The sequence below is a fragment of the Suillus discolor genome (assembly GCF_016758755.1).
Source record: "Suillus discolor strain FC423 chromosome Unknown F5147scaffold_11, whole genome shotgun sequence".
NCBI lineage: Eukaryota > Fungi > Basidiomycota > Agaricomycetes > Boletales > Suillaceae > Suillus > Suillus discolor.
The window spans coordinates 676,985-702,666 of NW_024541258.1; the positions used below are offsets into that span (position 1 = coordinate 676,985).

General features: G+C 47.4%; 7 protein-coding genes across 7 annotated transcripts; 3 read left to right on the forward strand and 4 right to left on the reverse strand.

Moving 5' to 3' along the window:
* Position 1: 1 nt before the first annotated feature.
* On the reverse strand, positions 2–2,363 carry F5147DRAFT_680665 (APG6-domain-containing protein). The gene is made up of 8 exons (XM_041436324.1): positions 2,168–2,363; positions 1,327–2,117; positions 1,070–1,277; positions 935–1,023; positions 671–883; positions 372–616; positions 126–318; positions 2–63 (listed from the first exon to the last, which is right to left on the reverse strand). Exons 1-6 carry the CDS (start codon positions 2,204–2,206, stop codon positions 478–480), a joined length of 1,479 nt encoding a protein of 492 aa, XP_041296236.1. The 5' UTR covers positions 2,207–2,363; the 3' UTR covers positions 2–63; positions 126–318; positions 372–477.
* Positions 2,364–3,121: 758 nt separating this feature from the next.
* Positions 3,122–5,201, forward strand: F5147DRAFT_680670 (uncharacterized protein). The gene has a single exon (XM_041436325.1). The coding sequence runs from the start codon at positions 3,165–3,167 to the stop codon at positions 5,025–5,027; it is 1,863 nt and encodes a 620-aa protein (XP_041296237.1). The 5' UTR covers positions 3,122–3,164; the 3' UTR covers positions 5,028–5,201.
* Positions 5,202–5,283: 82 nt separating this feature from the next.
* On the forward strand, positions 5,284–8,284 carry F5147DRAFT_680682 (IMS-domain-containing protein). The gene is made up of 16 exons (XM_041436326.1): positions 5,284–5,476; positions 5,531–5,600; positions 5,652–5,739; positions 5,791–5,819; positions 5,871–5,990; positions 6,047–6,116; positions 6,172–6,319; positions 6,375–6,492; positions 6,546–6,557; positions 6,614–6,628; positions 6,678–6,812; positions 6,859–7,010; positions 7,076–7,197; positions 7,254–7,315; positions 7,370–7,483; positions 7,544–8,284. Exons 1-16 carry the CDS (start codon positions 5,391–5,393, stop codon positions 8,078–8,080), a joined length of 1,878 nt encoding a protein of 625 aa, XP_041296238.1. The 5' UTR covers positions 5,284–5,390; the 3' UTR covers positions 8,081–8,284.
* A 614-nt stretch (positions 8,285–8,898) lies between these two features.
* On the reverse strand, positions 8,899–9,906 carry F5147DRAFT_38472 (uncharacterized protein). Its single transcript, XM_041429519.1, has 3 exons — positions 9,489–9,906; positions 9,095–9,435; positions 8,899–9,024 (listed from the first exon to the last, which is right to left on the reverse strand). The coding sequence occupies exons 1-3, from the start codon at positions 9,532–9,534 to the stop codon at positions 8,956–8,958; spliced, it is 456 nt and encodes a 151-aa protein (XP_041296239.1). The 5' UTR covers positions 9,535–9,906; the 3' UTR covers positions 8,899–8,955.
* A 10,477-nt stretch (positions 9,907–20,383) lies between these two features.
* Positions 20,384–20,913, reverse strand: F5147DRAFT_744119 (uncharacterized protein; the record flags this gene model as incomplete). Its single annotated transcript, XM_041439657.1, has 3 exons — positions 20,384–20,569; positions 20,617–20,829; positions 20,881–20,913. 3 exons carry the CDS (start codon positions 20,911–20,913, stop codon positions 20,384–20,386), a joined length of 432 nt encoding a protein of 143 aa, XP_041296240.1.
* A 2,389-nt stretch (positions 20,914–23,302) lies between these two features.
* Positions 23,303–23,688, reverse strand: F5147DRAFT_770590 (uncharacterized protein; the record flags this gene model as incomplete). The annotated part of the gene is made up of 2 exons (XM_041441164.1): positions 23,303–23,521; positions 23,590–23,688. The coding sequence occupies 2 exons, from the start codon at positions 23,686–23,688 to the stop codon at positions 23,303–23,305; spliced, it is 318 nt and encodes a 105-aa protein (XP_041296241.1).
* A 1,274-nt stretch (positions 23,689–24,962) lies between these two features.
* Positions 24,963–25,358, forward strand: F5147DRAFT_571101 (uncharacterized protein; the record flags this gene model as incomplete). The annotated part of the gene is made up of 1 exon (XM_041431033.1): positions 24,963–25,358. One exon carries the CDS (start codon positions 24,963–24,965, stop codon positions 25,356–25,358), a length of 396 nt encoding a protein of 131 aa, XP_041296242.1.
* Between the last annotated feature and the right edge of the window lie 324 nt (positions 25,359–25,682).

The window sequence follows — 25,682 nt, forward strand, 5'->3', positions numbered from 1 at the left end:
GCGGGTACGGGCTTGTGCAAGCCGCTTGAAGCTTGCTTGATATATAAACGGGGAGACAGGATGCTCCGGGTCCAAATACAGTTAGAAAAGCCGGAATGGTCGCAAGGCTTACATTTGTACCTTACCAATATTTTGATCATATTTGATCACATGCACAGCCAATAATTATAATAGGCAAACATGGGGATGATTAGTTATCATATGTCGTGTAATCGTTGTGGATCACGCAAGACTTCAAAACAACTTCAAATGCATCTACTGAGTCAGAATGTCAACCCGGCAAGTCATATCATGCCACAGGGACTTAATCGTTTCGTCCTCCGATCGTCCGTTAAGGCAAGGTATAGAAGCAGACAAATAGACGCCCATACCTCACGTGTACATTATCGTGTGAAGCATGTTATTCTGGTCAAAAAAACCATCCGCAACGCTCCGACAAGCGAGCACGTTATACAGTTACAGGGAAATGGACTCTCGTTAGCCGTTACCGCCATTGGTCGTCCACTTCAAGACAATCTTCAGCGCAAGTAGAACGTGTCTCAACGCTCGAGTCCAAGCCTCTTCCTGACTGAACTGAAGTTTTACAGACGCTTCCCCTATCTTATCTTTGACAATTCTGCCTCAAAAGGGTCAGTGTGGCGTGGGTTGAATATAGAAGACGCTCACGTACTGATGGGGGAATTCAATAGTGGGATCCTGAGACTTGACGGAATCTATGAGTTGCTTCAAGCATTCTAGGAACGCTACCATAGCAAAATCAAACCGACGGTTATGTAACAGGCGACCCAGGTGGAGATCACCCGACCCGTACAGTTCGTATGTCGCTTTATCTCCTACAGTTCTTTCGATGCGCGAGAATGAACCCATTGGGAGCAAACGGTAGCTGTAAATGATCCTCAGTATGCATAGACGGCGATATTGAGTTCTGACTTGCTTCTCGAATGTGTAATCAAGCTTCCGTGCAATCGTATATAGCAAGAGAAGGGTCTGACCCCATGCTGCATTAATTTCGGGCCATTCAACCTGCACGTTGTCAGGAATCGGGTCATCATGAGAAAGGCTAACGTACTGGGACTCCGGGAACCCGCCCAAGCCTGAGGCCATTGATTGTTCCAAAGACGCCATCATGGCCAATGCAAAACGCATCATTGTAAACGTTTGTGCGCTCGAGCTTCTCGAGCGTAGCGTAATCTGCAGCATATGCTGCACGCAGTGAAGCTAAACGTGAGGCTTGTTCTGCCAAGACAAGGAGGTGCTCATTGTGTGATCGCCAAAATCTACAGCGGAGATTAATATGCGGTCAGAGGAGCCCAATAACCAACTTACTCAGCCTCCTCTTCCTCCAACGCTTTTTCTTCCGCCTCCAACAACTTGAGCTCCTCATCAAGCTGCTCCCTCTCCCTGTCAGCAAGGCGCAATTGTTCAACGGCAGCCCGTTCTTCAGATTTTAGTCTTTCGATCTTTTTCTCTGCATCCTGTTTACTGAGATCCAAGCTCTCCCGTTCTCTTTCCTTCCGAACCTCCTTCTCGAATGCGATATAACCATCACGCTCTTTCTTTGTCTCGTCAAGCTGCCTTTGAAGTGATGAAAGAAGAATTTGTGTGCATTCCGCACACAAAGGGTGATCAATGTCAGACCGGGTAGAAAGTACATTAAAAAGCCTCATAGTGGAGCGCAGGTGATGTGAGATAGGTGTTGGGTTCGAATGGTCTGGCTCAGGTTGCTGGTGTGCAGGTAGTGGATGAGTGTTTTTGGCTGGGAAGTTCTTTTGGTTACCGAGAGTAGCCTTCTTAGGCATTGCAGCCCCTGGGACTGGAGAAGGTATACTGCGTATCATGCTCTCCTGCAGGAGCACAAATGACTCATTCGGTGCTGGAAAGTTGCGCTGGGGTTGTTTCCCTTGAGCTCGAGTAGAAAGGGGTGGTGATGCCCTCGAGTTGTCTGAGGGTGTGGCCTGCTGCCATGCTGCTTTGCTTGCAGATGGGGATGGAAGTTGAACTATTTTCTCGGCCTCTGAGTCTGTTGCATAGCGCGCACGCGAGGCTGGCACAGAAGGCAAAGAGGCTACAATCATGTCATAAGCAGAGGGTGCGAGATCTACCAATGATGCATCAAGCTAATGCTCATCAGTCAGGACTTTCGGTTGGATGAATGATAAATTGTTACCTGGAGTGGTTCTTTACATTGTTGGCACACGTAGCTCATCGTGATGATGGATCGGCTCCAAGTGAAGTGATTGATACTATTGGTCTGTAGCAGTCCGGGCAAGATCCAGCTGTTAATAAAACCCTAAGAAGCATAAGGCTTATCAGTGACAAGTTGGAGGAAGACGTCACTGCACAAAGGTGGGGCTGGCTGTTTAATGCTGAAGCGTACGGACTCGTGGACTAATGCATTACATAATTTTGTGGTCCACGACCTCGGAACATTTTTGTGAACCAATGGTCCTCAGAGATTAGTACAAACGATCGTGCTAACCTTTCCTACATGAATTTCACCTACGGAATTTACGCCCTCGAACCAGCTGCGGTAGTCATGAAAACACGCGTTGTAAATGATGAAGAGAAAAGTTACGTCAAGCACACAGAGTCTCCCCCTCATCCGATGTCTTCACGAACGTGACAAAAAGGAAGTTCCTGACGCCGTAGTCATTTTATCTTGCCAGATGTTTGTCAGGAGCCGATTCGATCTAGTGGAATTTTCTTCTACTCAGATTGCTCCAGAACATATCGAAGGACAAATGTTTTTTCTTAGCCAGGCAAGATTCAGGTATGTTCCGTTTCACACTGATCATATCCGAAGGTGATTCGACACCACATGCCAGTGACCGTGTTTGATGCCCGTTCTCTGGTTTAGCGGTGCCTCTGCCGCGTCAACGAACGCGTGTTTTACGTGCTGCACGCGTCTGTCAAAGATACGCTAGCATGATGTACTATGGGTAAAAAGTACTTAAGCTATTGTTTCCTGCCACATATCGTCAATAGTTCGGTTCCTCCGCATCGTTTATTCTTCAAGAGGTGGGCGAACTCCTCGTTTTAGAGGGTACTCACCTCTTTACTGTACTTAGATGGCTTCTCGCGTATTCGCTCTGTTAATTGGCATCGACGATTACAAATCCGGAAGAATTTGGAACCTCGAAGCGTGCGCTCACGATGCGCAGCGCATGAAACAGTGGCTCATGCAAGATCTCCAAGTACCCAAAGAGAACATCGCGCTTCTCCTCAACCAAGAAGGCACCAAACGTCGTATTGAAGATACGTTTATGAGCCATCTTGTTAACAATCCTGCCATTGCAAAAGGCGACGCGTTGATTGTATATTTTGCTGGCCATGGAAGCACCTTGCGCGCACCACCAGACTGGTGCGAGGGCAAGCTTGGTAGCGTCCAGGTTTTGTGTCCGTACGACCATGATACGAAAGGACCAGAAGGACGTGTAGCAGGCATATCTGACCGCTCACTCTTCGCGATGCTAGCAGAACTCAGCCTCATCAAAGGTGATAACATCACTCTCATCCTCGACTGCTGTTTCCCCAAGGCACAGCTTGGCTCAAGTGCTAGAGACCGCCGCTTCGTCCGCTATACGCCCACCTTGAAGGCCACACCCGAAGACTTATTCTTGGGCTTATGGCGAGGCGCCGTCGGGCGGAGCTTTAGAGGAGAATCCGGCTTCTTCCAGGACGACTGCCAGAGTCACGTCCTCCTTGCCGCCTGCCGGCCAGGCGAGAAAGCACTCGAATGGAAGGAAGGAGGGAAATTCACCTCAGAGCTTCTGACTGTGAAAGACGTACTCCCTTTCCATCAGATGAAATATTCTGATTTATCAGAGCACCTTGCAAAAGGCTTGACTCACATTCAGCAGCACCCAGTCTGCGTTGGCAGACGCAAGGACCGAGTTTTCTTGAATGGTGTCCCCTTCGTTGCTGATGCCTCCCTTGTTCCCATCAACGGCGAAAAGGACCGCCTTCGTCTGGAAATGGGAGCCATGCATGGCGTTGTTGAGGGCACCGAATTCAGCGTTCACGAGCACAATCGCTTCGGTTCTATCAATCCGTCACTTGACAGCTTCCGCGTGTATGAAGTTCACCCTACGTGGTCACTCGCCAGGCGCAAGAGTATGAACAAACCTGGGGGTCGTGGTTCATGGGCACGCATTACTCGATGGAATAGCCGCACTCCTTTCCGAGTTTACGTCAAGAGGACGTGCTCTTCTATTCTCAGGCGCCTCTTCATTCGCAACAAGAATTCGGAAGCAGAACTGGACGGCATTCCTGTAAAGGAAGGGTTGAATATTGTGCAAGTCGAGACATCTGCTAAGGCGGACATGTCGGTCGGCGTTCACACCCGAGACGTACGGGTCCAAAATCTTGATCACCTCGTTCCTCCCACCGCCCACCCACTTATACGCATAGAGAAAGATAGGTCCAGATCTGGTGTCATCCTCAGCGAAGCCGCACGCTTCCACATGCACCTCCACCGAACCAATCCCGCCAAACCGTTCCACGAATCACTGGGCATGGAAATCTTCCGGGTCGACCCTCACACCCAGCGACGGGTTGGCCCAAACCTGTTGGTTGATGGAACGGCTGCAATATCCCATAGTGAGGGTGCACGCTATGCTGTAGTCCTCCACAATCACTCAGATACAGATCTCTGGCCATATTTGGCCTATATGGATTCCAACGGAGTCGACATCCAGCTACTTTACCACCCTCAGCCATCGCACCCTACACCACCACTGCGGAAGCGCAGCTATCTTGACATAGGCTGCACGGGCAGTGGTATCACTCCTTTGAATTTCCCTTTCCCTGATAACCAACACCAAGAATCCGCTTTTTTAAAGCTCTTCGTCTCTACTTCGTACACCTCGATGGGTTTATTAGAGCAGAGCTCTTCGGCGTATAGCCGTCCACCCACACCTGTCCCGCCCCCTACTCCCATAGTGGAATCGAAAGATCAACCACAAAACTGGGACACTGCGCTCGTCTGCGTCATCATGAGAAGGACAAGGGTAAGGGCGAAGAGCTAAGTATGAATCATAACTCCTTTTGTCCTACATCACGAATTGAAAGGTTATCGGAGCGGGCTTCAAGTTGGCATGCAGTATTTAGGTCGTTTATTAATTTTTATAGTGCTACAAACAGGCTATCTATGGCTTTATATATCGTAATAAGTAGTAGTGGATACGGAATTTTTGAAGGAATAATTCCGAATGCTAGCGCTGAGCGCTGTAGCCGATTATTAATTTGTGATGTTTGTTTATCGCGGAACGCTTCTCAGGAGCTACACAGCCACTGTAGCAAAGGTTCGCCATGCTTGAAGCAAGAACAGTGATACCTAACAGAACCACACGGTGAACACGAGGTTGTCTATTCCCCTGACTCAACGTTTTATGGAGCCAGAAAACCCACCTGAACCCTCTCAAGACTCCGTCAGTTTACTCAAACGACTGGCTGGTCCCTCGTCCACGAAAGCCGGGTTTGTCACCTCCAAATAATACTTGCACCTTCAAAAATATTTGACAGCTTGTAGCCTCACTCATGACCAAACTGCAATCAATCGCATAATTGCCGAGGCTTCGAAGGGCTCCAAGTTCTATGAGGCAAGCCCACGTCATTCAAGCCACCCCCCAATCACTCAGAAAGACGTTTAGAATGAAAAGCGCAAAGACAAAGAATTATCGGAACGCATTGCCAAAATACTGAAGCAACGTGACGAAGCCCTGCAGGGCGTCGATATACGTGCGTGAATCAGTCCGCCTCAAGTCAACGTTGGATTCGATGCTTTACCAGGTCCAATTGAGCGAAACACCGATCACCTCGTGAGCAGCAATTACAACTCAGGGAGTGCATTAAGACAAGCCACATTGTAGCTCGAAGAACTCGAATCACAGCGCGACTTGAGTCAAATCGTGGTACATGTTGACATGGATGCATTTTACTGCAGCGTTGAGCTACTCGATGACCCATCACTGCAAGGGAAGCCATTTGCCGTGAGCTTGCAATCTCATATCAGTACCGTGCTGTATAGTGAACTACGTTTCCTTAGGTTGGAGGCGGGGTGCTCTCCACCGCTTCCTACGAGGCGCGTAAATTCGGTGCGCGCTCCGGGATGGCGAGTCCGTCTAAGTTTTCTGTATTTCATTGCACCATTCTCACTGCAGTCCTTTTTAGCATTTGTCGCCAAGAAGCTCTGCCCCGACCTCATTCTTCTGAAATCCAATTTCGAACGTTATTCGGAAATGTCTGACAAAGTTATGGACATTTTCGAGAGATATGATCCTACTATGCTCGCGGCAGGATGCGATGAAGGGTACTTGAAGTGAGTCATAGTAGCCATATTTGAGTTGGTCGGCGCTAAATATCTGTTTACTCAGCATCACAAAGTATTGCGAGGAACATATGGTGGATGCGGATACCTGTGTACAAGAAATTCGTGACACTGTCTTCAGAGAGACATCGTTGACAGTGAGCGCTGGGATTGCTCCGAACAAGGTGTGTGTGTGTCTTTTCTTTTCAACGAAGCCGTACTAATCTACGGTCCTCAGATGCTAGCGAAGGTCGTTTGAGACAATTAATTCGGTTTTATTCTTGATTGAACTTTTGTGCTGTTTAGATATGCTCGGACAAGGTTCTAAGAACGTCATGAAACTAGGTGTTAGCACTGATTTTTGCTACAGAACAAGCCGAATGGCCAGTATCATCTGCCGTTCGACCGCGCTTCCATCAAAGCTTTCATGCACGATCTCTCAATCCGCAAGGTGCCCGGGGTAGGACGTGTCAACGAGCGTCTTCTTGAGGCTCTAGGCATCAAGGTCAGTGGGAATAATGCTGCGTTGAATATGCACTGATTTCCCATAGACATGTGGTGATATCTTCAAGCATAGAGCAACGCTGCAATTAATGGACAAGCAGTTTGGCCTGGTATTCCTACTGAGAACATATCTCGGTATCGCATCCAATGTCGTACAACCCATTCAACGAGAGGAGAAGAAAAGCATCGGTGCAGAAAGGCAAGCCATATCGCTCTCGTCAGCGTCGCACTCCAACGACTATTTAGGACCTTTCACGCATTAAGCAACAAGACACAGATCCTGAGAAAATTGGAAGAGGTGGCAGGGGAACTTGAAGACGACATGGTCAGAGGGGGCTGGACAGGGAAAACTGTGACCCTCAAGTTTAAGTTGGACACATTCCAAGGTAAGCCACAGTTTGCGCAACATTTGGGCATGTCATTTCCTACTTACGTTTTGCAGTCTTTACACGAGCAAAGTCATTTGACCGTTGGGTTAGTTCGAAGAAGGAAGACCTTTTTGCAGTGAGTGAAGGACCAAGAACTCCCTTTTACAATGCTCACGTCGCGGTACATCAGATTGGGAAAGAATTGTTGCTTCCGGAGTTGCCCCTCACACTCCGACTAATTGGCTTACGAGTCACCAAGCTGAAAGACTTGCATGCCCCAGAGCCGTTAGGAGGCATTAAGCGGGTATGTATTATTATATTCTATCATCAACAATGACAACGAAAAGATTCTACACTGTTCCAGTTCTTTGAACCTGCAAATTCGTCGCCAAGAAAGAGACCGAGACTTGCTAGCAACACGGAAGATTGCAACGACGAGGAACACGACACTGGAGAAGATCACGAATCGATGCCAGGGTTCTACGAAGAAGAAGAAAATGCAGAAGGGCGAGGTTTCGACGCTCCCGATAATGAGGAACAGATTCATATCTCCCATGATTCAAACCCTCCACATCATGAACGACGAATACGACCACCAGTGTCAGCCCCAGGGCCCTCGCGGAGTAGGCCAAGTGATTCACCGTTCTCGGCAACCACGTCAAAACCAATGAGCGCTAGACAAGGGGATCGTGTTCGGCATCAGGACTGCCCTATATGCGGGAAGCTATTGGAGACGGACAACAAAGGGCTGAATGCACATATTGACTTCTGTCTGAGTAGAAATGTCATTATGGAAGCTCAGACTGACGCACAAAGCACTCCGAAGAATCCGAAGAAATCGAAGGATCTCGTACTTTCTTGGCCAAGTAGTGTGAAAGGGAAACGGAAGCAGAAAGGTTAATTGATTCCGCATTCGCAAGAGTTTTCTGGGTCTCATATGTATATCTACCAACGTCCAGAACAAACGGAAAACCCGGCAACCTTACAGTTGCAGTATATCATAATCTGTCACGTTGGAAGGTTTGGCCTGGCATTCTGTGAGCTTAATAGATGTAGACAAGACTTGCAAGCTTGATTGTCAAAGACTACCGTAGTCTAAAAGACGAGGCCGAATTCGATACTTTCCAGCGCAAATGGCAATACCTGTTTGCATATGCGGGCGCTGGTTTTGCCAAAGGTTACCACATGCTAACATTCACCCGTCCGGTAAGTTGTCATGATTTTTTTTGATTGCCTTGATTCCATTCATAGAATGACTGCCCTGCCACCTGCGACTGAAATCAAAGTGCATCACTTGCCTGCGTTTTGAATCAGGGATTCGAATAATTATGGAAAAGGATCTCATCAAGATCGATGCCTGTGCATATAGGCTCTCGTGCACATTACTACTTTATTCCTCCGATTATTGTGCTGATGATGATCTCCTGTTTATGTATTTGGCCCAGCTGCGCACATTTTGTTCTATCTACTACTGTATCAATACATTGCATAGATCCGCGACTTCACATCGTTACTTTCGCATCCATACACTTACCACTGTCTCTTATTTACGTACAGGAATACTGTTCTTTTATGAACCACCAGTAGCCCTTGGTTTGACAACTTGACTTCGCCCCGAGCAAGGGTCAAAAAACTCGCTCCCTATCCTTCAGCTTCAACTTGACAAGTCGCCCCTGAAGCCTGACTTGTCACTTACCAAGACTTTACATCAACGAGTCGGCAAACGATGAGGGCATGTTAACAACAACGAGAAGCGGCGCATTAAGCCAGTGACTGCTAGGCAGGATGGGCGCGAAGGTAACAGACCATCTCCTGAATCATCAGCACCTTCTGTTCCGTCGGCATCTGTTAAAAGCATAAAATTAATAGATTAATCATTTGCAGCCCTGTCAAAGCCCTGCAGGAGGTTACTCACTTCAAAAAAGTGGTTCATCCTTCGGTGCCTATCTTCATCTACCGCTTCCTGACGAGCGATGACATCTACAAAAGGATGCGTACGGCCGAGATCTTGTCTCTGGTGGGAAGAAGAGCTACTAGTATTGGTAGAGGGGGCCGCCCATTCCTCTATAATGCCCCAGCCTTCATGGGAAGAAGAGCTACTAGTATTGGTAGGGGGGGCCGCCCATTCCTCCGTAACGCCCCAGCCTTCATCCTGGTCGCCCGATGTCAAGTCCGTACCAGCGGCAGCACTGGGAACAGACACATCATCTTTACGCCTCCATCCGCGGCGGGCGCGTGAGCCTTCGGAGGTAGAATCTATAAGCAGATCATGATTATGCCTCTAGGTACCGTTCAAGGTGAGGACGTACGTTGTATCTTGTTAAATTTCAACTTTTTGGAAGAACGGGGTGCCATGGGTTCAGATCTAGAGTACTCAGAGGATGATGGGATGCTTGAGAAAGTGTCAGAGCTGCCTCGGAGCCTCTGGAAGATCAGTATAGATGTGGTCGCGTGTCCACAGACCAGGACTCCAGCAGTAGCAGTCCACAATTACGATAAGCAGCCGTATATATTCCGCATACGGAACAGCTTCATATTTCCACTGTGTACGTTGCTAATACAAGAGGACACGAGGACAAGCCATGTTACACTGATGGCCATTGAGTCGGACAAGATAGGAACTCCCGAACCTCCTACTATGGACCGTCATTACTAAGCAACGACAGCGTACAATTAATGTTCTAGGCTATAATGATTATAGATCTGTTCTGAAATCGAGAACTGTGCGAGAGAGTGAGCCTTTGAGAGTAGTCGCAAAGGAAACTGTTTGCGTTTCACTGTCCAACAGGAGCAGTAAGGATGAGAATAAAACGTGATTCGTGGAATACAGTACAGTTGGACTTCGACGAATTGACAATGTAAACTTCGAGCTGAAAACAAATTCTCCCGCTACACACCATCACTACTGGTTGACAAATGCATGCGCTCCTGGAAAGCAATCGCAGTCATGGCCGTTGCTGCATCGGAGTCGGTCACGAGCTTGGCATGATATTCTCGAACGCCGAGGATCAGGCGTGGTCCTAGCACGAACATTTGCACAAAACGGAACACCATGAGAAGCCCCACATAAAGCTGGAATCCCAGGGTATATTCATCCTATATGAATGATGAACCGTGGTCGCATGCAGAGGTTAGCAACTAATCAACATACCGCTAAAATTGTCGAAAACAGAGAACCGAGACCGAGGCACGAAACACCAACAACGCTAACATGTCCGGGACGTCAGCGGATAAGGGGACCCACATTCACCTATGAGCTCACCTCGCAAAGTAAACCAGGTGAGTTTTCATCAACACCGTGAAGCAGTCGTTGATGATTCCGCTTCCAGGATGTCGTCGCAGTTCACGGAAGCGTTTCACGGCAATCCAGACTGCCAGAAATAGTGCGAGGACCTCCCATACAGTGCCGATAATCCAAGTTATGGAATCCAGAAGTAAATAATCTCCCTTGTAGTCAGTCGCGCACTGATAAGTGCCGGAGATAATGACCTCCTCTGGTATTTGTTCATGAGCCTGATGCACTGAAGTCTTTGAGCCACGATTGAACATACCCATTGGAATATCCCTCATTGCTATTGCTATTGCGATAGCCACTACGACGAATATGTTGCCAGCAACCAAGATGACAACGAGAGGTGTTAGCACCTTTCTGGATCGCCGATACATGGCATATAACCGAACGAGCATGACCACTTGCATGATGGTTCAGTTACCTCGAGATCACCGAGGGATTCACTCACCTCCCAGTATCGCATTTGCGACGATATCAATCCAATTCACGACGATAATCAGAATAAAGCCTGACAAATCCAGTAAGTAATGTTAGTGGTCAGCCTCAGGGGATAAACACTCAAAACCAACTCACAGCTGTGGCAGTCAATATATTGAACCAACAGAATAGTCAAGAATCTCACTCACCCCTACATGGGAGCGCAGATGATTAGACGGGAATGTCATGCATCATTGTAAAATACTTACTGCATCTGTCGTTGAGATCGTCGGAACATACACTACATGCAGCCCATCAGAAGAAACAGACGCGATGTATGAGGAGACATACACAGTATGTTGGTCCTAATTGTGAGACATGGTTAATGAGCACAACACCGATTACTCAGTCTATCAACTTACACAGCGTATGATATTCCAAGATAGCGCACCTAGGATATTTTCATGTCAGCATGACCTTGCCAACAAAAAATTATAACACAAGCTACATACACTGAGAAACAAAACGGTTACAAGGGACCAGCGTTGCCTCTGCCATGAATTGATTATATTTTCAAGTTGCTCTTCTAGTGCGGCACTCTGCTCACCCAGACCAGTTCAACCTATGGACCCATTCTTAATGAGATTCTTGCTTTGGTCACGAATATGAGACATACCTCTTGTCCAAAAGTCAGTACTAAAAATACCATAAGAACATCTCCAGCTTTTCATACTAGGTTGCTCACCCCAATCATACATCACCCCAGCAGAGGCGGCAACTACAAAACCACAGTCCCAGTTAGAACGGGGCATTTGCCATTAGCCAACTGGACATCCACGAACCTATGAAATTGCTGCAAATACGATACGAATTGATCAAGGGCCACAAACTGGGATCATTTAAGATCAGAGTCATAGTATTCGAGGAATGGATGTGAGCGAGCTTGCGAACCCGGTAGACAGGCATTCGTGCAAAATATAGCACCATCCAGCGTTTGTATGCCCTAAACAAACGTAATGAAATGATATTCGTTGCTGTTGTGATTGATGGAATGACAAAAATTCACAGGATGTCAGACATGTCATGCTTGACTTTGCACCGGTCTGCGCTGCTCATAATAAATTGAACCACGGGGTTCAACATCCTAGTATTGCCCTGAATTCGCAATGTCGCGGCGATACAGACTGATCATGATCGTCCAACATAGTTGTTAGCAACTTGATAATGTGGTCTATCTGAAAGTGAATCTCATAACACTAAGTATGTGATAGCGAGAGTACTTGGAGAGAGATAGATGCTTACCGTCACTGGCAGAACAATATTTGTATGTGAGCCACATGCACTCGACTCAGAGTCAACGCCAATACCTTGCTCACCCGATTTTGATACTCCGACATAACACCGAATTAGCTCCCGCGACGTTTCAATTCGTATGTCGAATCATAACACTGGACTTTGAGCTAATGAGTGAGAATTTGGAAATCTGACGAAATTCACAAAAAATGAGCACCATATCTGCTATTGCAATTGGGTGACCATCTCTAAGCCAAATAACGCATTCCGGAATAGATTATAATGAACTTTGAATGAAAGATAATCCATACAGAAAACCTGATATATCAAACAAGTACAACAAAATATTGGTCTGTCCAGACCTATTTGTATTTAAATATACTTCTGACCAGAACACAGAATCACGTACATATAAATACCAAAATGAAATATCGAGCAAAAACGAACTCTCCCGCTCCCTGCAGAGTATCTGCCGAGTGTTAATCACATTGAGCATCTCTTGCTACACACTACTGCTGGTTTGCACATGCACGCGCTCCTGGAAAGCAATTGAAGCCATGTCGCTTGCTGAATCGGAGTTGGCAACGAGCTTGGCATGATATTTTCGAACGCCAAGGATCAGGCGTGGTCCTAGCACGAACATCTGCACAAAACGGAATATTATGAGAATCCCCATATAAATCTGGGATCCCAGGGTATATTCATCCTATATGAATGATGAACCATGGTCGCATGCAGAGGTTGGCGACTGATAAACATACCACTAAAATTGTCGAAAACAAATAACTGAGACCGAAGCACGAACACCAACAACGCTGGCACGTCCAGGACATCAGCGGACAAAGGGACCCACATTAACCTATGAGCTCACCTCGCAAAGTAAACCAGGTGAGTTTTCATCAACACCGTGAAGCAGTCGTTGATAATTCCTCCTGCAGAATGCTGTCGCAATTCACGGAAGTGTTTTACGGCAATCCATACTGCGAGAAACAGTGCAAGGACCTCCCATACAGTGCCGAGTATCCAAGTCATGGAATCCAGGAATGAATAATCTCCCTTGTAATAAGCTATGCACTGATAAGTGCCGGAGAGAATGATCTCCTCTGATATTTGTTTATGAGCCTGATGCACTTAAGTCTTTGAGCCACAATTAAACATACCCCCTGAAACATCCCTTATTGTGATTGCGACAGCCACTCCGACGAAAATGTAGGCGGCAACCAAGATGACAACGAGAAGTATCAGCACCTTTCTAGATCGCTGATACATGGCGTATAATCGAACGAGCATGATCACTTGCATAATGTTTCAGTTACGTCAAGATCACCGAGGTATTCACTCACGGCTCAGCATTGCATTTACGACGATACCAATCCAGTCCAATGCGGTGATCAGAATAAAACCTGAAAAAATCAGTAATGTTAGTGATCAGCCTCAGGAAATCGGACACTCGAAACCAACTCGCAGCTGTGGCAGTTATTCCATCGAACTAACAAGATGGTCAAGAATCTCACTCACCCCTACATGGCAGGTGATTAGACGGGAATGACATGCATTGTTGTGAAATACTGACTGCATCTGTCATTGATATCGTCGGAACATTCGCTGCATGCAACCCGTCAAAAAAAACAAACACAATGTATGAGGAGACATATACAGCACAAAGAAGCTGATTATGAGACATGGTCGATGAGCACAGCACCAGTTACATCGTCGATCAGACTTACACAGCGTATGATATTCCAAGATAGCGCACCTAGGATATTTTCGGGTCAGCACAACCTTGTTAACAAAAAATTATAACACAAGTCACATACACCAAGAAACAAAACGGTTATAAGGGACCAGCGTTGCCTCTGTCGTGAATTGATTATATTTTTGAGTTGTTTTTTAGTGCGACACTCTGCTCACCCATACTAGTTCAACCTATGGGCCCATTCTTAGTGAGATCCTTGCTCCGGTCATGGACATGAACATACCTCTAGTCCGAAAGTTAGTACTAAAAATACTGTAAGAGTATCTCCGGTTTTTTATACGAGGCTGCTCACCCCAATCGTATATTACCCCAGTAGAGGCGGCAACTACGAAAATATAGTCCGAGTTAGATCAGAATATCAGCCAACTGGACATCCACGAACCTATGAAATAGCTCATGATACGATACAAACTGATCGAGGGCCACAAACTGGGATCATTTAAGATTAGAGTCATGGTATTCGAGGATGGATGTGTGTGAGCTTGCGCACCTTGTATACGGGTGTTCGTGCAAGATATAGCACCATCCAGCGCTTGTGCAGCCCGAACGAGCATAAGAAGGGATGACATTCACTGCTATTTTGATTGATTGAAGTGATGAAAACAGATGTGAAATTCACCGGATACTTGACTATGCACTTGAAAGTGCCGAAGCGTCAGTCCAGTGCTCATAATTAGATCGCGAGGGGCCGAGAGCAAAGTCTGTGAGAAGAGAGAACTGGAGAATTCGGTCGACATTTCGGAGGCTCATGTCGCTATACCACTGGATGTCATATCATGGGCAGGTATAGTCACCAATTGCTGTTTTGCAGCTGCTGGAATTTGACGGCGGTTCAGGCAGAGCATCGAACGGCGGCCATTTTGGGGTACTTCGCACGCCCAAATATCCCGAATGGCATGTAGTTACCGTTGACTGTCAACCAATTAATCACTAACTATCAAGTTCACGCACTGCAAAGTACCACATCTTTCCCGATTTGTGCTGCAGAAATTAAAATAGGATATTGCAAATGATACCATTTGCTACATATTGTCCACCACCACCACAGTACTGCAACATGCTCTATCGCCTGAATCTTCAGCATGGGATTGTTTGAGATCAGAGTCTGGTATTCGAGGAATATATGTGAGCGAGCTTGCGAACCTGGTAGACAGGCATTCGTGCACAATATAGCACCATCCAGCGCTTGTATGTCCCAAACAAACATAAAGGGATGATATTCGTTGCTTTTGTAATTGATCAAATGACAAAAATCCACAGGATGTTAGACATGTCATACTTGACTTTGCACTGGAAGGCACTGAAGCACCAGTCTGCGCTGCTCATAATAGATTAAATCGCGAGATTCAGCATACTAGAATTCACGATGCAGTATAGACTGATCATGATCGTCCGACGTAGTAGTTAGCAACTTGACAATGTGGTCTATTTGAAAGTGAATCTCGTACTAAGTATGCCATAGGGGCCAAGAGCGGAGCCTGTGAGACGAGAAAGCTGAAGAATTCGGTCGACAGGAGGCTCGTGTGAGTGGCTTGTGCTATACCACTGGATGTCACATGGGCAGACATATCCACCCATTACTGTTTTGCAGCTGCTGGAATATGACGGCAGGTTCAGGCAGAGCGTTGAACGAGCGACCATTTGGAGGTGCTTTGCGCGCCCAAATATCGTAACAAGCGGGACCCTTTTTTGTCGAACTCCATAAGTGAACAAAAGCGGTGAAGGGAATAAAATCAAATACGTTTTATCGATATGGAAGTAGCTGTAAAATCATTTATCTTTTAAGCTGGTTGATCTTTTGGCGAGCGAAGCACGGAGTTCGAAAGTTTGCAATTTGAAGTGCTATCAGTCCAAGTAGTTAGTGCCACATCAGTAGTACCCTTGACTATCAATCACGTTCACGCACTGCAAAGTACCACACCTTTCCCAATTGCGCTGCAGCACTAAAATTGACATATGATATTGCAAATGATACCATTTGCTCCATATTGTCCGCCACCACGCAACATGCTCTATCGCCTGAATCTTTAGCATGGGCAGTAGACCCTTGCAGCCTCAGCAAAGAGGAAAAATTATCTCCGTGGTATGTGGATGATGGTCATGGGCCCTAGCAGGTTATGAATGCTTCCTGCGGATATCACACACTGCATAGAAAATCATGAAAATGCTGCCCGGCAGGCAACACTCTCACTCACACCCCTCAGTGTCTTTATTGATTGCGATCAAACAAATCCCATATTTCTCAGATTCCTTGACCTGTAATCCAGAAGCACAAATTTCAAGCGACGAAAGAGATATTCCAACTTGCAGCGTACATGGTCTTTTTGAAGCGATTTTAGAGGTGTAACTATAGTAGCCTGTTGCAGCTCGAAGGATCACATGGCTTCCTGCAAGCAAAGATATGAGAGCCTTGAGTTGAAATAACTTTGGATGTTTGGTGCCTTTCAAGGCTTGAAATCAAGGTGTGCGAAAGTTTCGAGTACTTGCTGGAGTGGTATCGTTGAAAGAGTGTTTGTAAAGACCGTCGCATAGAAGGTTGTCGAGAGCATTCAAAGCAGATATGGACATGGGCATACAGATTTAATATTTTAATCATGATCATAACATAGAGATGCAGCAAAAACAGTACTTGACAAGACGACGACAGCCGGCACAAACGGCACCTGCAAATTTTCAAACTCCGTGCTTCGCCTGCCAAATCTCTCCGAGATTGACCAGTCTGACTATGTCAATGCCTCCGCGACCTGTAGTAGAAGGACCTACTCAATGCCATCATGTCTAGCCGCTCGCCATCATGTTCTTCGCACAATTCTCTCACCAAGGGATCTCAGCATTGAGCTCCCTGTCTTGCATGACGCAAAACAATCCAGGTCATTTGTTACTAGCCGGCGGACTCGGAACACCAGCAGCTGCACCCGAGCATACACCAGTAGTGCTCAAACCTCTGACTATTCTTTAGGGAAGAAGGCGTCTTCAAGTAAACACGAGGTTTCAGCTCTCTGCACAGAATATCAGCATTTTTACCTCGCGCACTACCAGGATCTAATACCACTGACGGAGGAATACAGTCTTCTCAACTCTGGAGTGAACTTTTGAGCGAAGTCGACACAGATTTATGTTCCCCGCCAGAAGCGCATACGAGTGCTCGCGTAGTCGGTGAGTCCTCCATCCGACTTTTTATGTTCATGTATCCGACGAAGTAACCTATTTCCAGTATGCGGAGCTGACCAGTGGGCCGGCTCTCACGAGCTCATCACAGCTCTCCTCGAAAACCCGTTTACAACTGATGAAGTTTACAGCGACATCCTACGAAACCGGTGGAAAAACCAGTCTGTCTACCTTACAATCGAGTGTGTCCATGTTTTATGTTCAATGGGGGTTCAACATACTAGTATTACCCTGAATTTGCGATGCCGCAGCGATATAGACTGATCATGATCGTCCGACGTAGTAGTTAGCAACTTGATAATGATAATGTGGTCTATCTGAAAGTAAATCTCATAACACTAAGTATGTGATACCGAGAGTGGAGAGAGATAATGCTCACTGTCACTGGCAGAAGATTTGTATGTGAGCCACATGCACTCGACTCCGAGTCACGTCAACTGCCTACCTACATAGTGCTGATTTTGACACTCTGACATAACACCGAATTAGCTCCTGTGGCGTTTGCACACCACTATCCAAGTCCCTTCGTTATACCATGTGATTCCACACTTACAAAACATCTGATTGTTCTAGTATTCCGTTTTGTCCCGCATGGCAGCGCGTCTTATACCTATTGGCTCCCCCCTTTTCATGTGTTACCTTACAGAAATGTATAAAAGACCCTCGTAGATAGACATGTAGAGTTGGCGTTCTTGCAACTAAGCTATTACCTGGTGATATTGCTTGATCGTCTAAGTGTTTGCTATTGTGTCTTCACCTCAAGTATAACTACTTCGAGCTGTCGCCACATATTTTTTCACCTTCACCTAGCTTAATCTAAAAACCTACCCACTGCTGTTCTCGATAACCTAGGTTTGGCCAACCTCTGGCGACACGTCAGCAAAACAACAATCTATTTCAATCATCAACTACCACTATCGACATGACTACCATCCACTACGACCTACGACCTATCAACCAGCGCGCCCGGAGGATTCTTCCAACCCTGAAGCCTCCCGGTAGTGATGCATCGGGCCTGGCTTGGCCTGAAAGCCAGGGCTCGGGCCTGGCTTTAGAGGGCTCGGGCCTGGAAAAAACTCAGGCCAGGCCCTTCTGGAGGGCTTGGGCCTGGCTTGGGCTTGGCCTGGGCCTGAGCCAGGGCCTCAGGTGTAAAAATGTGTAAACAGCTTTATTATGATACTACCCTAATGAATTAGAAACTCATTCCTCCACATCTGATTCCTTGGACAGCAAGATATTGCTATCACCACCATTCTCCTCTCCTTCATCAAGTTCCTCCAATGCTAACTCTAGAGCTGAAGAAGGAGCAGCCTCTTGGAAGATTAGATCACATTGATACATCATATGAAGCACCTGAGTTGCCTCAACAATGTCACCCTTCAAGCGGTTGCGGCGCTTCGTAATTGTCAGAGCTGCTGCAGAGAATGCTCGCTCACTTGAAACTGAAGTGGCCATAACAGACAAATGATCACGAGCAAGTGAAGCCCATACAGGATACTGTTGGGCATTGACCTATAGCGTGAAGCAGCATCAGTTATGGTTCAGTTCACATAAAATGATACCTTACCCCCCACCATTGGATAATAGACATGTTATTTGGAACTGAAGTGAGCGAGTTAAGGTAGAGGTGAAACTCCCTCAACCATGGCAACTGTGACTGTGGATCCACCTCCGACTCTTCCACCACATCATCACCACTCTCCTCATCACTAGAAAGCTCTCGAAACAGTAACAGTACCTTACTAGTAGACTTCTTCTTTGATGATACTGGGACTCCATGCTCGCCATACAACTTGATATGTTCCTCCTTAAACTAGACTATGTATAAGTATATTGCACGTATTCTCTTGAAAACACAGAAGACTCACCATTCGTTCTGCTTCCTTGAGAGCTGCGGCATGCATCTGTTTACCCCAGAAGCGCTTGATGTGAGAGTCCTTCTGCGACGGGTCAAGCACTAAAGACAACTGTGAATTTAAGTCAGTGAGGATGGTTGTCACGTACACATAGCCATTATGTATGCATCACTATCGGCACTTCGCTCATAATACTCCTTAATTTTCGTAACACCTTGCCGCAAGGCATGGTGAAACGGCTCGTACTTGGGACTCTCTGAACGTGTCGTCCATGCCTTGTGTAGCACCTCGAGAGCTGGCAAAGCAAGATGAAGAGATGCTCCTCTATCTGATGAAAAGCTTTGCTGAGCTCTATCAGCATGCTAAAGTAATGTTGTAGTAGTCAGCTTCGTCAATGAAATAAATCAAACTCAAACTACGAACAGCCAGAAGGGATGTAAATGATGTAATACAAGTCCACTCATCTTCGCGCAGCTTCAACTGATCAATTTTAGCCCATTTCATGAGGTTAGCCTCACGAAGGCCAAGCTCATATACAAAGGTATCAACATACTAGAGGATGGTTAGCAATGGCTTGCAATTATATCTTATAATACTCACCGGCCGCTTCTTCTCAGCACAATCAAGCATGACATAAGTCGAGGACCATCGAATGGGCATGTCAAGCAATAGTTGTGAGACAACAGGGCTTGGATTAGGCAGACGAGTCTGAATGTCCTGCCAAAGTTGCTTTCGTTGAGCAGATGATCGAGCCTAGTATAGTTAGTGACACAAACTTGACATCTACACATGACGAACCTTGACTGCAATGGCTCACACGAGGCCAACTTCATCACGGCGGCCATCTTCTTGGGGAATGCACAAGTCAGGGTGCTCAGGAGTGTAGTATGGTGCACTGCTATATGTGGAGATGACAGCCCTTGTTGCGAGATGAATGATGTGAGCTAAACACCTATGAGTTCAAGTCAGTACACAGAACAAAGTAAAAAATGAGACAACTATACCTGATGCGTCGCTTTTTGGGGATCCATGTTCTCCCTGTCCCTTGCTCGATCCGAAATGCAAATTCATCAAGCATAGTATCATTGTTAGAAGCATTATCGCATGTAACATGGCCAATCTAACACTGCATGAGCGTGACGCGACACAATACTAAGACTATATCTTACCTTATGAGCAATGCCTACCCGATCCACAATTTTGAACAATGCTTGCCCAAGGTGTTGGCCATTGTGGGAGTTGTTGAGTTGCATGAAGCCAAGAATGGCACATTCAAGCTGCCAGATACCGGGTGATGCTTCTTCGATCCAGTGACCAGTAACAGCAAAATAGCCGTCTACATTACTTGCCTGCCATGCATCACATGTTAAGTTGACGGAACCTGACACAATTTTGCTCTATTTGCAACATTAGTATGGGAGATTAACTAAAGATATCAAAAGCAAAGCTTACATTGAGGCGTTCTTTTAATTTCGACATCTGCTTCTTGAATAAATCCATAATTTCGCGGCGTGTAGCATTGCGATTTGGTAAAATAACACCATTTGTAGCACGAGCAGCTACATCAATCATGTTCTTGAAGCTCGGGTGGTCTACAGCTTGTATAGGCTGCAAAACAGATGTTAAATCACATAGCGCACACAATAAATACATACCTGACTGGTAGATATTAGCCACTCAATGGCAGCATCGCGAAATAGTGCGTCAGTGTAAGGTACAACAGCCTTGTGAGGGGGAATCTCTTTGAGGTGGCCGTCAAGACTGGTTTGCTGCGCATTTGCGATAGCGGCAGCAGTCTTGCGCTCCTTGATATCTTGAGGTAGCATTGACGCGAATTCATTGGCCTTGCACCACTTGCGGTAAGCATCCTGACGGCAAGTGTGATGAAAATGTCAAGAACAGATAAGAAATAAACTTACCGCATGGCGAAATGCAAGGTGACGGCGACACATTGACGTGTCGCTAACTATTTGCGAGGGTGACCCCTTCTTCCTATAATTCTGTGAGTTAAGATTTGAAGAATAAAAAAAAGGATGTACTTGCAAGTTTCGCAGTCTCGGACATTCCGTGTCTTCCCATCCTTTGCCTTATGCGCATAGGACTTGCTGAAGAATGCATTGACGTCCCGACTTTTCTCCTCGCGTCGAATTGTTCTGAGAACAGCAATATCTTGTACATTGAGGTCTTGTAGGAAGCCGTTGTCGCTGTCGTTGTCGTCATCGCCGTCGCCATTGATGTCACAATCTATGGAGTCCTCGTGTGTACCTGTGTGCGCTAGAGTAAGAAGTTAGTAGTAGCATTAGAATTTAATAGTGAAATGATTTGCATGCTTACCTGTGTGCATGCTTAATGAATGCGTCAAACGAGCATCATCTGTGAAGGATGGCTCGCCAGCTCGACGAAGGTGCTTGGCTACAAAAATCAGACAGTGAGCATACCAGCACAAAAATTGATAGTACTTACCCTTGGATACTGATTTGTTGGCATCTTCATTGTCCAAATCCTCATCCTGGTTCGAGAGAGTTGAACTCCAGCCAGCGTCGTCTGCATTTCATTTGGCGTCGCACAGATTTGTCGTGAGAGTGGTGTTTGGTTGGACCGGCCGCTGTACCTGCTTGTGGCTAGTTAACTCGGGTGTTGCACTATTATTGGAATTGAGAAGTCGAGAAGAAGGTATAATTGTTTGTTTAGAACGGACTGTGATGGCAGCAATTGCGTCATCATCAGAAACGACTGTGAGAGTCATCCTCGGGCTGGGTATGTTGTTCAGCCGACTTCTTCCAGTGGATGCGGTTGTTGCAAAGTTTATGTAATCTAAGTATTGTACAGTACATTTCGGAACTTTCCTTCACTATGTAGAAGCCCTGGCCTGAGCCCTAGGCCATGGCCTATGAGACACCCAGGCCAGGCCCAAGCCCTCATGAGGCCCATCAAGTAGGCCTGGCTTGGGCCTATGGGGGCCTGTGGGCCAGGGCCTGAGGGCCTGGGGCCAGGCCCGGCACATCACTACCTCCCGGTGCCATGCCTTATTCACCCTTCGACTCGCCACTGACTGCCCTGGACGACACCCCTGAGATAGCACCTTTCGAGGTGACTAAATCAGAGACATCCGTCCTTAGGACCGTACGCTCTTGCAGTGACGTTGTCCGGGCAAGAAACCCTTGGTTTGGCCTGCATGGCCCCAAGGAGAAGTCCACAGAGCAGGTCTCCATGGCAGAGGATACCCCTGAAAACCGTACTGAGTCAGTAGAGGACGTGAATAGAATCCTAAGTATGACCTTACCTCCTGCTCCCAGTGCAGCAGGTCCAGACTCCGAAAGCGATGAGTCTGACGACGACAGTCATCCATGGATCATGGTTCGATGAAAACGAAGCTGTGAGGGTGCCTTTTCAAGTGGATTAAAATCTGAACCTGCTCCAGTTCGTACCTTAACGAGGGAGCAGGAGAGCCTCGTGAAAGAGGCTGAGCGTCGTCTAACCAACAACGAACGTGAGTGAGTGAATCGAAGACAATCTAAGATACACTCACAGAATGACGCGACCGCGTCTGGAACAGCTGGACCCTCGAAGGGCAAGACCACAGACCCAAGAGAGTGGGGAGCTGCTGATCTTGACAAGGGGGAACTGGATCTGGATGCCCAGCGTGCTGCCTTCGAAGCCTGGAATGCTGCTAAAGCAGTGAGAGAGGTGACCAGCGAAGGCGAAAACAAAACCAGCACGGAACGCGTGCCGGAGGTCAAGTGTTACAGGGATCTGTAACACCTACTAGAGCCCCAGCTCTCCCTACGCCTGCCCCCGCTCTGCTAGATTCCCCGTGCGGCAGTGCGCCGCCTGCGCCTAGAAAGACAGCGGTCTGGACCGCTATGACCCCGCCCCCTGGCGCTATGACCCCGCCCCTGGCCTAGACGGCCTTGTACCTGTTCCATGGAGGCTGTACGCCTCATGTACGCCTCATGGACACCCTAGATCAGCGCATGTATACCACATGTCGCTTCATGAAGATCCGGAGCGCGCTTGGCACTTCCTGTACCTATGCGCAGCTGCCCTAGGCGCAGCATGCTTGATCAGAGGTTAAGCCTCATGTATCTTATCTGACCCTCATGTCTTGTTATCATAGATTTACGATATACTATTGATTACAGACTGAGCTAGAATACTTGTAGTACTTCCCTATAAGTAGACACAGATTATTGTACTTAGACTTTACTTTAATCTACTAGGTTCATCCCCAGAACTTGCTCATCTAAGCTTACCAGCTTCCTTGTGTGAGACCGCACTTCTAAGTCGCCCCCATACGACTTAGCACATATCCGCTAGCCCTGCATCTCGACGAGCGCCGTCTTACCGAGATCGCCGGAGGAATCCTTGACGTTCCGTCAAGGCTAGACCACGCTCAGCTTCAGTAGACTCACTCGAGTCGTCGCTGAGAAGACCTATCCTAGTTCGCACACGCCGACCAACGGTCAGCGTAACATCAAGAGCATCGAGGTGTCCAAGGAGGAACTCAAGAGGCTTGTTCACGAGCGAGCCATAGAAGCTGTTCGCGCCGCAGAGGTCAGACTAGAACGAAAGTATGAGAAAAAACTTCATGAGCTCAATTGTAAGATCGAGAAAGACTTAGCACCTACCAAGGGAACGACATGTGCACCACCGGTAAAGTCTATGATTGAGAAGGTTGTAAACCCCTCAACCAAGACCTGAGCCACGAGTGAGACCCCAAGGGCCATGCAACTCGTACACCAAGTAACGGCCCAAAGCTATATCGGCCGAGCATTGAGTAGGGTTAAGTCAAGTGGACCCAAGGAGAAAACTCACTTGGATTCGGACCCGTCGAGTGACGACGACAGTAGCAGCAGCTTGAGCGACTCAACATTGAGCGAGTCATCTGACGATACGACTGATAGTTCGACGATGGACTCGTCAAAGAAGCGACGATCTAAGAAATCCTCACGTACGCGTAAGAAATCCTCCAAGAAGAAGAAAAAGACACTCCATACTCAAACCAGTACCTCCTACCATGTACGACGGGGAAGTGGACTCCAGGTCCTTCCATCGGTTCATCACTAAAGGAACGGCCTATGTGAAGGACAGCCGGGTTAAGTCCAAGGACAAGGTGTTCACTCTGTCGAGGTATCTAACTGGGAAGGCCCATGAGTTCTATATCAGGGAGGTGGCGAGGGATCCTTACCAATGGAGACTACCTGAGTTCTTTACCGAACTATTTAATCACTGTTTCCCGGTCAACTTCCGGACTGAACTGCGTGCCCAGCTTAAAACATGCTACCAGAACGATAAGACAGTACGGGCTTACTATTATGAGCTCAGCAAACTCTGGAACATGATAGGCGACATAGACGAACGGCAGCGAGTCGAACATCTGTGGTTCGGTCTGAGAACGGACATCCAGCGTGAGCTCTGGAAGAAGGAGCTGAACCCGGAAGTATCCACACTTAACGAGGTACTTGCTGCGGCTGAAATCATAGAAATATCACAGTCAGTACCCATTGGTAGGGAAAGAAGGGCGAAGAAGGGCACAACGACCCTTGAGAGCTCATCTGTGACCCCTGCGAAAGGGCGGGATGGCAAAGGGCCGTGTAAGCACGATCACAGGAAGGATTGACCCAAGGACCACAGGTCCAAGGACAAGGGCTGTTCGAGGGCCGAGGGAAGCAACAGACCCCAGGGAACAACAAGTTGGCGATTCGAACCCCTCCCAAAGGAGGAGCACGATCATCTGGCTGCGGAGGGCAAGTGCTTCCATTGTAAGCAACTGGGGCATCAGTCCCGACACTGTCCAGAGAAGAACAATGTGGCATCCAACTCACCTGGGAAGCCTCCGGGCGTGTCCAGCTACGGCATCCACGTAGATATCGGTGAGGTGGAACGTCTGCGTGAGCTGGCGGACACCACGGAGGTTGGGAATGAGGTCTTCGTGGGGGCGATGGGAGTCACTGACATCGCTCCACAACCCCAAGATTCTGGGGAAGTGGTGTTGGACTGAATGGGCGACCCACTGGGCGAACGCGCCTGGATCCTGCTATCAGGGATCCATTACCCAGGTGACCTGCCCGATTGCCCTGACTCACTGGCTGCGGACCGTTTCTACCTGTACCAGGTGTCTGAAGCAGAATATGTTGTCATGGATAAGTTCTGTAGATTGGAACCAGAACTCACTGTGCCAGTCACTTTGCTCATGAACCCGTGTTTTGAGATTGACCGATGGTACTGGCGCCATATGGGCCTGCGACGTGGTTATAGTAGGTGTGAGCTGCGAACATTGGAACGTAAACGCACCTGGAGGTCTGGGTCAATGGGTGACGTGCTAGCAGAGCACGCCACCTTCCTCTTGGACGCTAAGACCGACTACCTGTATGATGGACCAGTGTGTAAGTGTTGACATAAGCACGTTCTTGATCACTTCTTGATATGTCGTTTCTCTTCCTTCTTGCTATGTACTATACAGCACCATCGCCACTCAGCCACAGATCCTCCATAGACCCATATGTACCTGCTTCGCGCCTTTTCCCACCTCAGCGTTGTTCTATTAACTCCCGCTGAGGTGAGTATCTTGTATCGTGTACTTGACACACTCATTGACATGTAACGTTACCTAGTCTTCTCTAGGTACATATTAATATAGCATTGTTCTATTAACTCCCACTGAGTCTTCTACAGGTTATGAGCCCTGGGCTTTAGCCGAGCCCAGAATTTACGAAGTCTA

Bases quoted from the DNA above. Each gene is read 5' to 3' on its own strand.
- F5147DRAFT_680665 (XM_041436324.1), bottom strand. From the start codon at position 2,206: ATGAGCTACGTGTGCCAACAATGTAAAGAACCACTCCAG. The intron at 2,118-2,167 runs GTAACAATTTAT...GATGAGCATTAG, and splicing joins AATGTAAAGAACCACTCCAG to CTTGATGCATCATTGGTAGA. The intron at 617-670 runs GTACGTGAGCGT...CTTTTGAGGCAG, and splicing joins ACTATTGAATTCCCCCATCA to AATTGTCAAAGATAAGATAG.
- F5147DRAFT_680670 (XM_041436325.1), top strand. From the start codon at position 3,165: ATGAAACAGTGGCTCATGCAAGATCTCCAAGTACCCAAAGAGAACATC.
- F5147DRAFT_680682 (XM_041436326.1), top strand. From the start codon at position 5,391: ATGGAGCCAGAAAACCCACCTGAACCCTCTCAAGACTCCGTCAGTTTA. The intron at 5,477-5,530 runs GTTTGTCACCTC...GACAGCTTGTAG, and splicing joins CCCTCGTCCACGAAAGCCGG to CCTCACTCATGACCAAACTG. The intron at 7,011-7,075 runs GCAAGCCATATC...TCACGCATTAAG, and splicing joins AAAAGCATCGGTGCAGAAAG to CAACAAGACACAGATCCTGA.
- F5147DRAFT_38472 (XM_041429519.1), bottom strand. From the start codon at position 9,534: ATGGCACCCCGTTCTTCCAAAAAGTTGAAATTTAACAAGATACAAC. The intron at 9,436-9,488 runs GTACGTCCTCAC...ATCTGCTTATAG, and splicing joins GAAATTTAACAAGATACAAC to ATTCTACCTCCGAAGGCTCA. The intron at 9,025-9,094 runs GTGAGTAACCTC...TGCTTTTAACAG, and splicing joins GGATGAACCACTTTTTTGAA to ATGCCGACGGAACAGAAGGT.